This window comes from Vitis riparia, chromosome 2, assembly GCF_004353265.1.
Source record: "Vitis riparia cultivar Riparia Gloire de Montpellier isolate 1030 chromosome 2, EGFV_Vit.rip_1.0, whole genome shotgun sequence".
In the NCBI taxonomy this organism is placed as follows: Eukaryota; Viridiplantae; Streptophyta; class Magnoliopsida; order Vitales; family Vitaceae; genus Vitis; species Vitis riparia.
Window position 1 is genome coordinate 865054 of NC_048432.1, and position 18170 is coordinate 883223.

Here is an 18170-nt window from a genome sequence, read left to right on the forward strand (position 1 = left end):
AGGCTTTCATGCCCTGTCCACCTTTCCTTCTTTCTTCTATTTATAAATAGACTTAATGGCATGTGAAAGAAAAATAAAATAAAATAAAAGTCACTACAAGACAAAGCTTAGGGTGAAAAGTCTACATATTTTAAATCACCTAAGGATAGGAGGGATAGGAGTGTTGGTTAGATGCTTTGACATTTTGTGAAGAAAAAAAAAAAAAAAAAAAAAAATATATATATATATATATAATATATATATATATATATATATATATATAAATAATTTACTTTTGTAATAAATTATTGAAGTTCGAAAATAGCTTTCAAATTGGTTTTTTTTTTTTTTTTTTAAATGGAAAATATAACATTATGGACGAAGGTCAAATATCAATATCAATGGTATGATATGAGGGCATGTTTGAAATTGGAAATAGGCGCTAACCGCTCATTTACCACATGGGGCCCATCAACTCAAATCCCTCATCATGATGCCCCATTGAACAAGATCAACGGTCCGGATTCAACCAGACGCGCCCTCTTCCCATACAAAAACACACACACAAACAGATAAAACAAAACACCAACTCTCCCACTCCCTGCTCCATTTCCCATTTTTCCTTCTCTGCAGTGGTGAAGAACAGCCATTCTGGGCTCCACTTCGTTCAGGTTCGTTTCACTGAAAATCATCTCGTTTTTTCTCCAGAATTTGTGCCTCAAAGCTTCAAATTCCACTCCCTTGTCCTGTGTTGTTTCCAGAGTTTCTTCTGGGTTTTGAAGATCAGATGGCTGAATGCAGCTTTGCTGAACCAGAATCGGATTGTTTACAGACTTGGATTTTTTAATTTTTGCTCGGCAGTTTCAATCCAAAGCGGTAAAGTGGTACTTTTGTCAAGAAATCCCATCCCAAAAGTGCACTCTTTTCCCCTTTTTGGGAAGCTTTTGCTCCTGGGTTTTCAGCCTTTTTGACTGTTAATGATGGGATTATTTTTCAACTTTTCATTTTCCTTCTTTTTTTCCTAGGGTTGAAAAAAATGAAATGATTTTCTTCCCTTTTTTTTCAATTTCTTTCTGAGGGTGGGAAGATTTTTTGAAACGCCTGAAATGGGAGGCGATTTTTCAGCTTCTTTCTGAGGATGGGATGATTTTTCCATCCATGTTTCTTTATTTTCAAGTGTTGAAAATGGAATAATAACTCTTCGACTTCTTTTTGAAGTTCTGGAAATGGAGTTGCTTTTTGAGTTTTGACTGGTCATGATGGAATTAATTTTCAATTTCTTCTTTTCTTTTCATTTCCTTTTTCATTTTTTTTTCCTGAGGATGGTGATTTTTCGAAATGTTGAAGGTGGAATGACGATTCTACAGATTCCTTCTGAGAATGGAATCATTTTTCAACCGTTTGTTTCAAGTGTTAAAAATGGAATGATTTTTCAACATCCTTTTCAAGTTCTGAGAATGGACTGATTTTTCTATGTCTTTATTAAAGCTCTGAAATGGAATTATGTTTCAACTCGGTCCCCTGCTCAGCTGGACTCGGAGTTCAAGAGTCATTGGATCCGTGTCAACTCGGATTTCAATGGGGTCGTAAGTCGAGGCAGCCAATGGATGACTGCCACGTCAGTAAACATCTTGGATCGCGAAACAAAAGTGCTCCACGTTTTGATGACGTGGCAGCCACTCATTGGTCCAGTCCATGTGGTGTATGCTATGGTACCGTGGTCGCTTCCATGGAGGAAGCTCAATGGGTGAATCACATACCTTCGAAGTTGTGATCAGATGCGCTCAGGCTCATTGGAGCAATGTGGGTCTGATCTTTGACTCAATTTTCGGCCTGAGTCATCTACAAATGACCTAATCTCCCAAAGTTTTCGGGTTTTGAAAACCCGGATTCAAAAAAAGTATTTATGCATTCTGTCTTAACAAAGTATCAAATCAGAAAATAAGGCATATAAATTAGTTTGCTTGATCGACTGAAATGCATTAGGGTTTTTCGGATTTATGCAGGCCAAAATATCACAAAGAAGATGATGATGGTGATGAGGAGAAGACTGGCATGTTGCACAAGGGAAAGAGAGCTCAGCCTCGACTTGGATGAGCAAGAGAGTGAGCTCCTATCCCCATCTTTGTCTGCTTTGAATTTTCTTAAATGCCAAGTATCACATGAGGTGAACTGTTTGAAAAGAAACCCGAAAAGGGGAATGAATTTCATCTACAGTGTTGTGAGATAAATTTGATCAGAATTTGATGGGATCTGTCTCCCTTGGACCACCATTGGCATGCCCTGCACGTAATGCATTGTCTCATATTTATTTTCTGCAGAGGCGCATTTATAGTGCCCTATCAGACCTCTGTATGTGCTTGTCCTTGTATTAGCATACCATTCCAGTATTAACTGATCTTTGCCTTTATTACTGATGGGCAAACCGGTGCTTAACCCCAAAATTGTCTAGCTGAAAATGAGTTCATAGTAGGCTTTTTCTTGCTATCATCACTAAATTGCTTCGTTTCTTGATATGCTTGGTGGATTTGAGTTTGACCCTTTTCTTCTATGAGATTGGAGAGGGTGAAAATGAAAGATCATGGCAGTTTTGAGATGATAATAAGCCCCTTGAATTGTTGATGGTATCTTTACACATGCAAGGGACATGTGAGGGGCTCCATGATTTCAACTTTCTCAGTATTACTTTTCAACTTTAAGGGGATGGGAAAGGGATGTGGAAGAATCTTGTTTTTTTTTTTTTTTGTGTGTTCAAACACAGATATCATAAAAAAAGTGAGTGTGATTTATCAATAGTCTGTATGGCAGTTTCCAGGGAAATTTCGTGGTTCCCATAAGTTTTTTTGATTTGTAGAAATGGTGGACCCTTGATATAGTACAATATTGCATATTAAACTACCACTACCTCATCAATGAGACAATGTAGTAACTAGGGTGGGGTCTGAAAATGTCGTCGTCTTCATGACTTTTTCCCTGGAAAGTTATTATGATCTTCTATTCGAATTGGCTTCCTGAATAACAAATCTCTCTTTCGATCCATCTGTTTTCCAATTGATTTTTTTCAGTTTTGTACTATTTGATTTTTGAGAGCAACCGATCTCGCCCTACAAACTGTTCTTGTTTTTAACCATTCGGGTTGCTGGTAAAGAGGGTCTAGATCAAAGTTGGTGGGTCACATTCACACTTCCAAATGCATATAAAAATTTGAAACTTGAAATTCCTTGGATGGTATTGAAGGGTTTTAGCAGGGTTTATGGATCGTATAATTTAATATCAAGAGTCATTTTATAACTTGTGAAACTGGGTATGTGCTCCACATGTTCAGAAATAGTACACAAAGACCTTTGTTCTGGCAATCTTAATTGAACAGAACCCTTGTTTCAAGGATCTAAATCCAAAATTCAAATCTCTTTTTTCAAACATCTCTCGGGTGCCCTAGTCAAACTTGCATGTGCTTATATCTAACTCTTCTGCAATAGGGACAAATTTGACTAAGTGCCTGACATCCTGGCATGTCTGAAACCATATGAACTGCTATTTTTTTTAAGAGTAGTTACAGCTGATGAATAGTTTTATAGCCTTTTCAGGTTTTGTTAATAGTTATTCCCTTTTTGTGATTCTTTATTATGAGTTTCCCACTTGTGTTAAACCGAATAATGGGATTGGATCGTGTTTAGTATGGAATACTTGGGGCATTGAGCATTTAAGATGAACAGCTTTTCTTGTTGCTCTTCTGTAGCATTTTCTGCCAAAATCCCGAGAAAGTTCAAATGGAAGCTTTGCATTCCTTACGATGAAAATATAATTATTTTAGAAAATCTGCCATTTTATCTTATTGATGATTTGTTCATGTAATGCTCCCAGAAAAACCGAAAAATTTGGCTAAAAAATTATTTATATTATATAATCTAACTTGAGTACTGCTGCACTTTCTCTTTAAGCTGTGATCCAAGGGAAAGATCAAAACTAAAAACTATGATGGAACCTTTTCAGGGATAATGACCTATAATGGACTGGAGAATTGCATCCTCAATGGCCACTCTTATGAAAATGAAAGTCATACTAGCAGAGGAGATGGATGTGCAACCGACTCCTTGGATGAAGATGACTCGAGCTGTTCTTCAAGCAAAGATGCTTTTGGATCTTTCTCGTCTAAATGGTTGACGATGAACATGAAGAAGGATGAACATGGACTGGATGAGTGGGAGGTCCCTGAGAGCCCCCAACACTTTTATGTCAAAGAGAAACCGGGTTATTCCGTTCGGTTTTCAGATGTCGAGGTCATGAAAGAAAGATTTTCAAAGCTGTTATTGGGTGAAGATGTTACCGGAGGAAAAAAGGGTCTAACCTCTGCGTTAGCATTGTCCAATGCAATAACGAACCTTGCAGGTGTGGCATGCATTCGGGTTTTTTCACCCTTTTTTCGATCGCTTAGTTCTTCAATCATGTCCTGACTACTACCTGAAATGCTAAAATGGATTTGCAGTGTCGGTTTTTGGGGAGCTGTGGAAATTGGAGCCACTATCTGAAGAAAGAAAGGTCAAATGGCAACGAGAGATGGACTGGTTGCTCTCCCCCACCAACTACATGGTTGAGTTGGTACCTGCAAAGCAAAGCGGTGCCAATGGCCGGACCTTGGAGGTGATTTCTCATTTATACAGATTTCAAAGTTCCTTATCAAAATGTGATTTCACCACATCGTGGGATTTAGTTTTGAGTCCTTGATGGAGCAGATAATGACCCCAAAAGCCCGGGCTGACATCCACATGAATCTCCCTGCACTTCAGAAGCTTGACTCTATGCTTATTGTAGGTGATCTTCTCTTCACCCACACTAAGATTATGAAGATTCTTCATTAATCGACATCCATTTTCCTAATCCAACACATTGAATACTTTGATATGACAGGAGACGCTGGACTCGATGGTGGACACAGAGTTTTGGTATGCGGAAGGAGGGAGCCGGGCAGAAGGAAGGACCAGAAGCATGAGCCAGAGCAAAAGGTGGTGGCTCCCATCACCCCAAGTACCAACAACCGGGCTCTCAGACCCTGAAAGAAAGAAGCTGCTTCATCAGGCTAAGGTGGTACATCAAGTGTTCAAGGCTGCCAGAGCAATCAACGAAAACGTGCTGCTGGAAATGCCTGTGCCAACCCTCATCAGGGATGCTCTCGCCAAGGCAAGCAAGCTCTTTGATCTTTTTCCTTCAAACCAATCTTCATGCTTGAAAACCTTGGAAGTACTCAAGTTTAGATCTGTCTTAACAAACTATTGGCCATCAAAAAACGCATTACATTACTAATTCATGATCTTGAATATTCTCATAAGGTCATGCCTTTGTTTCTGTTCTTTTGCAGTCTGGAAAGGCAAACCTTGGTGAGGAACTATACCGGGTACTGACTGCAGAATCAAGCTCTGCTGAGGAGATGCTGAGTTCCCTCAATCTGAAATCTGAGCACAGTGCTCTCGAGGCCATTAACAGGCTGGAAGCTGCAGTATTCGCATGGAAGGAGAGAATCACAGAGCAAGTCAGCGGTAAATCTCCTGTTCGAACATCATGGTCTTTCATAAAAGACCCCACGACCGAGCTGGACAAAATGGAGTTGATTCTGTTCCGTGCTGAAGCTCTCCTGCAACAGCTCAGGACCCGGTATCCAAATCTCCCTCAGTCCTTCCTTGATGTGGCGAAAATCCAATATGGCAAGGTATGGACGGTGATTCATCATTCCTCCATGAACGCATGCATTGAAACCCGATTAATTTTCACTGTATCAACTTCTGCAGGACATAGGACACTCCATCCTGGAAGCCTATTCTCGGGTTCTTGGCAACTTGGCATCCAGCATACTATGCCGAATGCGTGATATTCTGCAGGAAGACGTCTTCAGCAATCCAAACTCACCCATTGCAACAACAAGCTGCTTTCCGGGAATCAATCTCACTGGAATGACTGAAACTCCAACGCCTAGTCTGCGCATAAGACACTCACTGATTGATCAGATGAACATGGTGGATGGGCGGTTTCGTGACCCGAATGCAGGTGCTTCTCCTGACTGTGAAGCGTCATACAGCGACTCGAGAAGAAGCTCAGTCATGGCAACGCCTAGCCGGAGCCGGGTATGGTGCATTGGTAGAGAGGCTTGTAGCAGTTTGTCTCCCAGAAATTCACCTTGATGAAACAGTGTGATCTTCTATAGCTCTATGTAAATGACACAACTCAACTATATATGCTAAATGAGAGTTTCAAAAGGAAAAAAAAAAAACAAATCATTTTGGTTTTACCCCCTTCTCACAATTAATTGTTAGGTTATCAATTTGACTAAAAAATTTAACCTTAGCATTGTGTTCCATTTTCTTCTAACAAAGCTCATCCCATTCTTGTTTGATTTTGGAATTCTAGCCCCATCAATAATTTTTGAAGAACATATGGGTCGGTCCATCTTCCATGATGTCTTATAACTCATAGTCTAAAAATTATACAAACCATGTCATTCTATTTTCCAAAAGACTAATTAAATTCATTGAAGTATTGTTGAGCAAATCTAAGTAATCACTAAAAGGTAAGATTGAATTGAGTGATTATCAATTTTTATAACTTCTATTTTTAATCGATATTCAACATAAATAACATCAATATACAAACAAAGAAATAAATATCATCAATCAGGTGTTACCAGATGTGCAGCTGAGGTTTATTGTTATATGCTCGTTTATAACACATGACATCTCATTGTTTTTGTACTTTGGTTTCATATCGTGTATTTAGTTTTCTTTTTTTATATTTTGATTTTATTTATTTATAACATGATCTCATATATTTATACCTTCCTCGTTTAGATATACTTTTAATTTTTTGTTTTTTAAAATAGAGACATTTATATAAAATAAAAAAAATAAAAATTTATTTTCAAAAATGTTAAAATTTTTTGATAATTTTTTTAATATTTCTATTTTTAAATTAATTTTTATATTTAATGTAAATCTTTAAAAGTAATTGAATTTATATAAAAGTCTGTTTACATTTTTAAAAATGGAAAATAGGAAGTTATAATTAATGGGAAGTTAGATTTTTTGTTATGGTAATAATGGTTATAACTATGCTTGTTGCTTGAAAATATAAAAAATAAAATTAAATAAAATTAAATTAAAATTAAAATCAATAAATTATTTTTATATCCCACCTTAAATTCATTTTTATCTATTTTAACTATTTAATATAAAACAAAATAATTTATAATATTTTAAGTAATTTTAATTATATTTTATTTAAAAAAAAAATTCAATTCTCTTTACCCTATATATACTTGATCGAATCAAACGTAACCTGAGCAAATGAAGTCCAGGAACTTCCGATATTTGCCCTTCGCCTGAACGCTCCATTCTCTCATCTTTTTCCCTCAGAAACCCCTCATTTCACTATTTCGAAACCCTACCGAAGAAGAACAAGAAGAAGACGACGACCCATCTCAAAAGTCGCTTCGAACAGGTACTCTCTTTGATCAGCTGCACACAATCTTAACTGATTTTTTTTTCCTCAGAGAATTGTATGTATATATTTTAGATTATGCTGTTTTCTGATAATTTTCTGGGCGGGCGCTGTTTGGTGAGTTTAGCTTCTTGTCATTTTTATTTTTTATTTTTATTTTTGTGAAATAATTTGCTGAAGTTATTCACTAAAATTGCTGATTTGATAAAGAAAAGGGTTTTCATTTTGCTACTGATTTAATTGTTTCTTATTATTGGGTCATAGAATCATAATAAAGAATTGTTGCTAAATTTATGGATTTTTGTTTTTTCGAAACAAATATAGTATACTTAGATGGAGTCCAAATCTTAACATGAGAAATTCTGCATAACTGCGTGTCAAATTGTATGAAATTTCAATCTGTGGCTATTTGTTTTTATCCATTTAAAATTAAACTAGTGAATATTGAAAAAAACTTTGAAAAAATGTATATGAAAAGAAGCATTATTTGGAGTATCAACTTGTGCATAAATCACTAGTTGAAATTGTGGGTTGATATGATATGGGTGGAATTGGCATTAGGGATAGCAACCATGTCGGCCCTGGTATGAAGGAGGGTTGCCCTACTCTTCTTAGTGCATTATTGCCTTTGAACCAAAGTTGCCCCACTACATAAATTTTTCTAGAATCTGAAAAGAATTCATTGTAGGAAATTGATATTTAAATCGGTAGTTTAATGTAAGAGCAATGGAATTGTTATTCTACTTGGTGGTTATGTATTTCAGTATACTTCCTTGTTTCTAATAGCAGCTTTACTGAAATCCACTTAAAAAAACTGCTATTTTATACAGAGGTTTTTAAATTAGAAATGGGGTGCTGAGTTCAGAAGAAACAGCTGTTGCAAAAGTGGTAGTTGTATGGAAATTATACATTGATTTATAACTAAGGCAGTCTTGTGTATTTTCAATTGAACTGCTACTCTAAGTAATGGTTTCTACTTATTACTTTCTCTAGAGTTGCTAGTTTGAGTAATGGCTTTTGTAAAATTCATTTGACAAAAAGATTCGTTGGTGTTTCATATGGAACCATGTTATTTGGCATGGTGTGGTGGCCATTAGTTTGGTAAATACTAAATAGTGTTTGCTACTATTAGATGGGATTTTTGTTTTTTGTTTTTTGTTTCTGTCATTTTCTTCTAATTTGAGCAAAAACTCCGATTTTGTTAGCTGAAAAGTTTTATTTTCAATTATGTTTGATTTCCATATGGTTGTCATTTCTTTTTTTCTTTTGTGATTTTGTTCTCTAGTGCCTAAGTAAGTAGTTGGAAATCAAAGAAAAACTGAATTAGACATGCCCTTTGTATGCAGGGGCTGAATTATATCATGGGTTTGCCAAGATTTTCACGTCCTAAGGGAGTGGACGGCGAGTTGAGTCCCAATCTCTATGTGGCAAACTGTGGGCCAGCTGTTGGACTTTCTTTTGACACTATCGCTTCAGTGTTCAGTACCTTTGGAGAAGTGAAAGGGGTCTATCCAGCAGATGACAGTGGTGCTCGCGTTATTGTTTCTTATTTTGAAGAGAGTGCTGCTCAAGCAGCCTTAAAAGCATTAGATGGACATCCCTGTCCTGCTCTTGGAGGTCGTTTTTTGCACATTCGTTATTCAATATTTCAACCACCTAGCCAGGTACTACATCCTTACTTGCTGAGTCTTCTTTCTTTTAAGGCTACACTTTAATCTGTTCTTCTTGTGTTGCTTTTTGGTAGCTTCCCAATCATTAATTTGGATTGAGACATGACTAAAAAATTCTTCAGGTACCTCAGTTTTAGCTGTAAATTATGTTACACAAGACCATGAACAATTGGTCTGATCATCATCTGATTTGTTCCCACATAGGCAACCTCCTTGTTTGTTTATGAAGGATTTTAATGATTTGGCATGTCTCAATCTCTTTTACTGAATAAAAGGATGCAAAAGATGGATGTTCCTTGTCATTTGGTTGGATTCATCTTGAAATATGACTGGGCATGCTGAAGTCTTTGTGCAAGCACTTGAGTGTCTTGAAAAGAGCCCACTAGATGGAGCTGAACAATCTCATTAGTGGGTTCCATCAATTTACTTGTGGATCAGTTTACATCTTTTTAGTTGGTGTTTTGAGTTGAACCTTATTTTAATTTTCTGATTTTATGTTTCTCCTTCTGAGCTAGCTTTCCTAGGTCCCAAACAGGTTACATTAAAAACTTTAATTATTTGAAAAACATTTGACTGATTCAGCAAGTCATGAGACCAATTAATGGTAGTTGGTACTTTAGCTATTTCTACTTTAAGACAAACAAAGAGGCCCTATATTAAAAATAAATGGAGGACTAATGGAGGACTGATATTGAACCTTTATTTGGGCCCTAGTATACCATAAAGGAATCACACAAGCTTGTAGATGGCAGCTTTTGGAAAAATTGTGATTGAATTTTTGCCTGCATTTGGAGCTTCTTTTCTCTCAGGGATTGGCACTTGGCTGTCCTAGGTGAAATTTCAGTTTGATCTATCACATCTACCATCAATCCTTTATTTGTGCATCAAAGTACATATTTATTATGTATGAAAAGCAAGGCCACATTGTATCAGTTCTTGTCAGATATATCCATAGAATTTCATAAATCAATTTAATATCATGATGATCAAAGTTTTAATCTAACAAAGGTTAAACCTTGTAGGCATTTGTTGGGTACTTAGTTTTGTAACTTTGCATGCTCTTTCAATTCTTTTGAACTGGATGGATTTCTTGTGTATACTTGTAAAGGTATTCTAATTTTTCTGACTGCATCAGCAGTTTGGTCATTTACATAACTGGAGTAGGAATTTTTGTAAACAAAATAATTGTTGCTGTAATTACAGTGTGTGAATTCTTTAGAATCAACAGTTATTACTTAGGTAAATGGGAGTCATGAGATTCATAATGCATAGCTTCTTTGTGATTCCATGCGTTGCAGACTAGTGGTTTCCAGTATGTTGGTGTATTTTTTTGTGACCCATGAATCGGTCTGCATGTTTATTTGATTCAAGTCAATGACACATCACCTGTCTGTTTGGTTCAGGTCAATGATTCTGTACCAGTATCTTTGGTGGATTCAGAGTTGAACATTCCAGGCATCTACTTGTTGCATGACTTTGTCAGTGCTAAAGAAGAGGAGGTTTGACAGTTTTTCTTGAAGCAATTTTTAACTTTTGCCCTTTTCAGTTTTCTGATTTCATGTTTTAATTCTTCTGTAAGTTTATATCTGTAGAAGTTTGTTTGCCTGCATGTTAGGCATACACTAACTTTGTTTATTTTCTTCAGGAACTGCTTGCAGCGGTTGATAAGATGTCTTGGAAAAGTCTCTCAAAAGAAGGGTCCAACATTATGGATATGAGTTTTGCTATGAAGTAAGTTACAAAATATTGCAGAAGTATCATCCTGCCACTTTGATTAGTTTAACATTGATTTGTAATGTGTCACTTTCCCCCCCTTTCTTTATAGGATGCCAATACAAACTGAGATGGTTTTTTCTGGACCCTTTTTTAGTATGAGGAACTTTGTTATACTGCAATATTGGACACATTCTAGTTGCATCAAATGTGAGCATTTCTAGGGACACATGTTTGGGCTGAAAGAATCAGCTATTGTTTTGCACCTATCTATAACTTTTACATCATTTAGCAGTGGGGATGCATCCAGTTGAAGCCCTCTGTGGTGAGACCTCTTAACAAATCATTCAAGGATCTTAGTTCCTAAATTTCAACGATTTTACGTTGGACTTGACTGACCTCATTTTTATTTGTCTGTTTGTTTCCATATTCAAGTTTCCCTGATTGTGCTGCTTAGGATTAGGATATTCATTCTTACACTGCCTCTGATGATTTGGGACTTCATATGAAACTGTTTCTGCACTTTTATATCGAGGGATGAGTACAGAGATGTGGTAGTGATTTCTAATTGCTAGTTAACAGTTTCAATTTAATGAAATAGGTGTCTGATGTATATCTTATATTTGAATTTTATTTTACTAGTCAAATTCGTAAGAAAGCCATATGAATTATGTTAAGAACCTGGTTGTGGAAACCATTGTAAGATAGGTAATCCTACTTTTAGAGTTCTATATGAGAATCAAGAGGATTTCAGGATTCCATGTGGTTGTGGAAAGCATACTCAAGGAAAGTGATCCTGTTTAAATAACTGAATAAGAGAAATGATTGTGGTCTGGGAATATATCCAGCTGTCTCCATAGAGAAAGTCAGCTGGTTGGAGTGTGTGTGTGTGTGTGTATTTGAGCTTGTTTTGTTTAATTTCTCTCTCTCTCTCTTCGTTTGGTGAGTTGATATGTCATGAATCATGATACCCTGCTCTTTGATCAGCTTGCTTAAGATATACAACTGACTTCACTATAAGCTATTGTCAGTTTTTTTTGGTGAAAGGACAGACTATTGGCAGCTGTGTTTTGGTAACATTTGGTAAGATCAATTTAAGGAACTTATAACCTCAGATTATGGTCCATTAAATGGTCACATGGCAATTGATTGAACTGGCGAGCCCTGCTCAGTCTGTCATAACACTTGGGTTAATAGGAAATTCATATCCAAGTAAGCCCTATGGTAGGCCCACTGATAATGTGTGTGAGTTAGCTAAGAGAACATCTCTCAAAATTAATCAAGAGACTATTTTCTTTATCAGCACAAGGAAAGATAAGGATGTCTTGGTTTCAAAGAAGAAGCTCCACCTTATTCTATGTGGCAGACATTCCTTGGGGAAAAAAGCATGTTAAAAGTAACCCATTTGGTGGTGAGAGTTGGACTATATCTCAAGAGCGTACTAAGAAAAAATGCCATACAGATTGCATCAATTGACAGTTGAGGGATGGAATCCTGTCATATGTCCTAGGGAGAATTTCCTTTATTATACAGGAGCTCCTTTGTTTCATGAGGAAGTAGAACATCCTAAAAGAGTAGTCTAAAGCTCTGTGGCAGAAAGAAGACCTATTTTGAGAAGAACCTATCTATTAGAAAAAGAAAGTGATTAAAGTCCAATAGGAAAAAGGTAATTATGAGTTGAATCCGATTCAATGACAGTTGGTGTTTGTATAAAAATAAATCCCTGGAAAATAATTTGTGGGTTTGATGATAAAATAAGGAGCCAACATCAAATGGCTTGAAATTTGCATTATTTGAGACAATCACAGCTGTAAATGGCTTAGCATACATGGATTAGTTGTAGTTTTTCCTTTAAATATTTTAATGTCTTTTTTAATGATCATTTCTTACATCTGAAGAAGTTTTCTTGCTGTGTGATAATGTAAGGAATAATTATCTTATGATTCTTTTCTAAAGATTTTGCTGGTTTTGTGGGTTCCTTTGAGTAAGGGTCTTGAAAGGTCATTAAGCCACCTGTTCTTTTGTGCCCCCTTTCTTGGAACAGACAAGGAACGTTAATACAAAACAGTATTTGGGCAAACTTCCATCATTTGTTTCTGCTATAGTTGAAAGAATCTCATCATTTCCCAACCTTGAATCTGCCGCTGATATAGTTTTGGACCAATTAACGGTATGTTTCAATATGTTTCTGGGGTCCCTAATTCTTTTTTTTTATTCTCTGTAAATATGCAATTTTGAACTCTTGTGTCAACTTTATTTTATGTTATGATAGAGGAGAATTTACTGTTACATAAAGAATAAACCAAACATTAGCACCATATGGCGGTTAAGCTCTATGTGGAGTAAAGATTCATGTGTTTATGTTTAAGACTGAGGATTCTCAAAAATTTTTGTTCAGGTTAATGAGTATCCACCTGGTGTGGGCTTGTCCCACATATAGATACCCATTCAGCATTTGAGGGATTCATTTTCAGCCTCTCATTGGCAGGGCCCTGCATTATGGACTTCAGAAGATATACAGAAGGTGTTTGGCCCAAATCTGCCTCAAGCTCTGACATGAGTGTGGAATTTCCTGACAAAAGTTCAAGTTTTTTAAGAAGGGCTATTTATCTTCCCCCCCGTTCAATGCTTCTGTTATCTGGAGAGGCACGGTATGCTTGGCATCACTATATTCCCCACCATAAGGTATATCTTATCAGTCATGAGTTGTCATCTGTATTTATACTTGAAGTTTCTCTTTAGTAGCTTCATAAGATGTTATATTTCCAATGAAATGGGAATTAAATCTATGTTTGACAAACCATAAACAGTGATCTCTGCAAATTGTTGATTCAAACCAGGGAAAAAACAAGTTTCCGGCAAGTGATAATTTAAGTTGGAATAGATATCTTGAATAAGTAGAAAGCTGTTTCTTATTTCATTTGGTAGTAAGTATACATGAGTATCCATTGGTTGGTTTGTTTGACTTGTCTGAATGACCCTCCAATATATAATCAGGTCATTTGATAAAAAATCTTGCAATGTACTGAGAAGTCCTCCAATGTGTAATTGTAGAGTACATAAGGATCAAGTACTGAAGTTGGTTTATGGATGTTGCCTATCCGATACCCTTTGGGTCTTTCCCAAACCATGAATCAACATAATTAAAGATTAGAATTTGAAGGATTATGGATGTCAGGGTCAGGTTTCTTGCATGATGGTCCCTTTTACTGTAGTTAGGGGTTTGTTGAGGGTGATAAATGCTCACATCTTTGGAGAAAGAAAAATTCCTCAATGTGAGGAGAAAACAATCGTTATTTGGGGACTTCATCTATTTATAATCTCCTTTTAAGGAATAGAACAGAACGGATAGGTTGATGAGGTTATACTAGTTTGGGATGTGTATAACCTGCTTAGAATTATTCAATTCTGTATTTCACAGAGTTTATTCAACCTGATTCCTGCATGATTTTTGGGGCTGTCCTTGCATAGGGAAAACAACACTTGCTTTCCTCCCCTCCTTTTCTTAATTACACTTTTTCTTTACCCTCCTTAAGTTGCACTAAAGAGGAAAATATAGAGACAAAAATTTGTTACTTGTGCCACCTTTTTAGTTCTAAACACAGTACAAAAACTCACCTCAATGAGGTCAAAGAATTTTATTAGGGTTTGATTAGTTCAGATTTTCATTTCTCAGGATGACAAAAATCTAAGCTTCAAAATTTTATTTCTTTTCTTTTCCCACCTTTCTCAACGAATGATATGAAGCTTCTACGTTTGTAATGTTTTACGTTTGATTATTATTAACATTTTGGTTTTATGTAATCTCATACAAAACCAAAATTGTTACCTCATCCTAAAAGATAATTGTTAACAAATTGTTTTACAGATTGACATGGTGAAGGACAGTGTGATCAGAAGAGGTCCGAGGAGGGTATCCTTCACATTTCGTAAGGTATGCGAGATTTTAGTTTATGATTTGTTCATGTACCAAACTGCTTTGTTTTAGAATTTTCTAATCTATTTTCCTTTTTTTCTTTTTTATATTTTATACATGCAATAGCCTTGAGACTAAGATAGTTTGACATATATTTGTGAGACAAATATATTGTCCAGTCACACATGAACCACATTCAGAGAGGTTAAGTGCCCCTACTCATCCCATTTTAACTAGTCCCTTCTAACCCATGGTTGACCCCACTTACACTCCTAACTGTTGAATCTATAACATTCTTGGGCATTTCTAGATGATGAATGGCAGTTGATCCTTCTAGGAAGCACTAGAAGAATGTGTAGCTTGTAATAGTCCTCATTTACTTTTCTGTATAAACATCTCATTTTTCATTTATACTACAAAAGGAAGTGTGTATTCTACTTTTGCACAAAAAACAGTTTAGGGCTTCTTTGGTGCTGTTGTAGCTTCTAGTAGAAAGAATTCAAATTCAGAACCCTCTTCCTGACAGCACTACTGAAAAGCATCTCACTGTTAATTTCACTGAAAAGTGCTTTAGATATTAGCCCCTTTTTTTGCTTCAAAATGCTTTATCTTTGCAATTAAGTACCATGTAAAACACTTTTAACGGTTTAAAGGAGCTTTTAGGCATTAAAATGGTACACCATCCTGAGGAAGACTTCCTAAATAAAAGTGGAGCAGCATCCATTTGATAATTTAGTGGGAATTACATCTTAACATGGTTTTGCCTCATTTTGGACCTTAAAACTCCATTTGGACTGTGACAAGTTTCAGGGAAGATATGAGGAAAAGGGAGAGGAAGCAAAGAAGGAAAGAAAGAGTAACAAACAAAGAATTAAAAAGTTTAAATTTAATAAACTTTTCCTTTCATGTTTCTCCAATTTTATTTCTCTTCTAAATAGAGATAAAAGAATTCTAAAATATAAGTTTTTAAGTAATCTTTATGTTGTTTTATTTTATTTTTAATGACGATTGAAACAAGAGAGCTGGAAGTTCCTTCATATATCTTTTTTTCCCTTTCCTTGGTACTTTCCATGATTCAAACGGAGTGTAGAGCGGTTCCTTGGATCTTTGTGTTCTTGATTTATTTTAATATAGGTTGTTTTTTACCCGCTATTAAATGGGAGTTGCTCTCTTTTTCCCCCTATCACTTTCCAAAATGGAGTGGCTTCCATTTTTGTGGTTCGGGTTTCATGATTCTGTGAAACCATAGTCTGATATTAGACAGATGCACACCACCATATACTCTTCACCATGTGCGAGTTGCTACCTGTTTTTAGGAAACATAGAGCTGAAAGTTTCTGCTTGACCAGACTTGATCCGAAAGAGTTGAGACCTGAGACCAAGCCTAGGGCAGGGCTAAAGTGCCAAAAAGGCAAGACCTTTAAGGAGAAGCTGACCTAAGTCAAGACTGACAAGCTCAAGATGAGGAGGTAAGGTAGACTTAGAAGGAAGAAAGGGTTCATCTGCCCCAACCCCCTAATAAAGTCGAAGCCAACCAGTGATCTACCTAAAAGAATAACACAAGATTTTCGTCTTTCCCTCAAGATGGTCAGTTGATTTTTCCTTAGTGGAATTGAAACAGCTGTTAACACCCACTTTATTGTGATTTTTTTTTCCTGTTGAACTTGATACTCAGCTGAGTTTTGTTTCATATGTTCTTCCTCTTCTTTGGTCCTTCGGTTCCTTTTTCTGTCATTCTTCCTTTTCAGTCTTACTAATACTCAATGAAGACTCTACCATTTCTTGATACCACACACAAATAATTGCTTGCCTCTATGGTCTAATGTGATAATGCACAGATATGTAGAGAGTTGGCTGTATAATGAAATATGAAGCTAACTCATGAAGTTATTTTTATCTTAATCATGAGGAAAACTAATTGCTTCCATTTATTGCAGGTCAGAACAGGTCCTTGCCAATGTGAATTTCCTCAGTATTGTGACTCCCCCAGATAAGATGATCTTGTTATCTTACTGGTTGAAGAAACATACTTAGACATGGCAAATCACTGTCCAAATTTTTTAGGAGGCGTTCAGGGAGGCCAACCCGATTATCGGTCAGATTAAATGCTAGGGCACACAGTTTAAGTATTAGTATCTGTTCTAAGGGGAAAAGGGAGCATGAAAGGTGCAAGCAGAGAGTAGAAAGGTTTTAGGATCGGCATTTCTAGGATTATTGCTTCTGTTGTATTTGCAGGATAAGATGCTATTGTCATTCAGATGAAAGAGGTGAAGTTGTATACTTGGTGAAACAAATGCCTTTAAACAATGGTTTTTTTTCCTCTTCATTGATCTCAACTTCCCAATTTAGAATAAAGATGCAGGATTTGATCTAATCCATGATATCGACCAAGTGACTTTATACATGTCCATGGAGATTTTATGGAGAAACTGGATATGCTTTTTTTTTTTTCTTTCTTTTCCTATTTCCCTTTTCAAGATGCTTATGTTGTTGGGTGGCAACTTATTTTGAATCTTTCCAAGATACACAAAGCCACAATTTTCAGCAGCATTCATATTCTCTAAGGGGTGGTACTCTCCCCCTCAATTTTGCTGAAATGAACTCCACAATATTAGAGCCAATCTCATGTTAATTGACCTCTAATTCTAGTCTTCAAACCAAGACCCTTCAATAATCTCAAGTACTTGATGATGGGGAAGGCAAAGCTTGCTATCATAGTGCATCAAGTTCAATTGGGCCCCCTTAGCCCTGCACTAACTAAAGAAGGTATGAAGTGTTTGGAAGTTGTGCACCATTGAGGGATGTATAAGTGGTACACAATGTGACCGTTAATAATACATGGAGGTGAGGGAGTGACCTTTGTATTGCGTTTGCCTATGTTTTGTTTACATTGAAGTATTTTCTTTGAAAGTGTTTTTTAAAAAATCACCTATGAATTGTTTTTACAGAAAATATTATAGATTATTTTTTCATATTTTAAAAAATATTTCCTAAATTTTGTTGAATCTCTTTTTTTTTTTTTTTTTTCAAAAATACTCTTTAGAATAAAAAAGTTTCTTAGATTCACTGTCAAATGAACTCTTAATTGCTCACCTACTATATTATAGATAATCCTTCCAATTGTAATATCGAAAGATAAATACGAAATCTTCAAAAAATCCAAGGTAAAGTAATAAAGAACACCGGGGGGGAATCATGTATCATGACTTTGAGATGTATTTACCTTGTTAGGCTAACATGTAAAATGGTAGTGCAAAATCAAGGTGTCAACAAGACCAAAATTGCTCTTCTCAAGTCATGATGTTGGCCTTAATTTCTAGTTCAAGTCAATAGTCAAATTCTATTTCCATTAAAGCCTTAGGGTCTGTTTGTTTAGTGTTTTCAAGAACTGTTTTCTGTTCTTGAAA

At 36.0% G+C, this 18170-nt stretch overlaps 2 protein-coding genes across 4 annotated transcripts; both read left to right on the forward strand.

Annotated features, from left to right (window-relative positions):
• Positions 1–557: 557 nt before the first annotated feature.
• On the forward strand, positions 558–6257 carry LOC117927035 (rop guanine nucleotide exchange factor 14-like). 3 transcript variants are annotated; one of them, XM_034846406.1, is made up of 9 exons: positions 564–650; positions 741–855; positions 1986–2084; positions 3973–4368; positions 4466–4620; positions 4713–4787; positions 4888–5157; positions 5336–5683; positions 5763–6257. In XM_034846406.1, exons 3-9 carry the CDS (start codon positions 2006–2008, stop codon positions 6150–6152), a joined length of 1713 nt encoding a protein of 570 aa, XP_034702297.1. In that variant the 5' UTR covers positions 564–650; positions 741–855; positions 1986–2005; the 3' UTR covers positions 6153–6257. The 3 variants fall into 3 exon arrangements, with proteins under 3 accessions (XP_034702304.1, XP_034702297.1, XP_034702312.1); XM_034846413.1 differs by lacking the exon at positions 741–855 and having other exon boundaries at positions 558–650; XM_034846421.1 differs by having other exon boundaries at positions 588–863.
• A 1065-nt stretch (positions 6258–7322) lies between these two features.
• On the forward strand, positions 7323–17137 carry LOC117928117 (alkylated DNA repair protein ALKBH8 homolog). The gene is given in 10 exon segments (XM_034847977.1): positions 7323–7464; positions 8811–9128; positions 10538–10633; positions 10780–10819; positions 10822–10865; positions 12892–13017; positions 13246–13273; positions 13276–13532; positions 14716–14781; positions 16701–17137. Coding segments are annotated over 9 exon segments (1017 nt in total). The 5' UTR covers positions 7323–7464; positions 8811–8825; the 3' UTR covers positions 16758–17137.
• The last annotated feature ends 1033 nt before the right edge of the window (positions 17138–18170 follow it).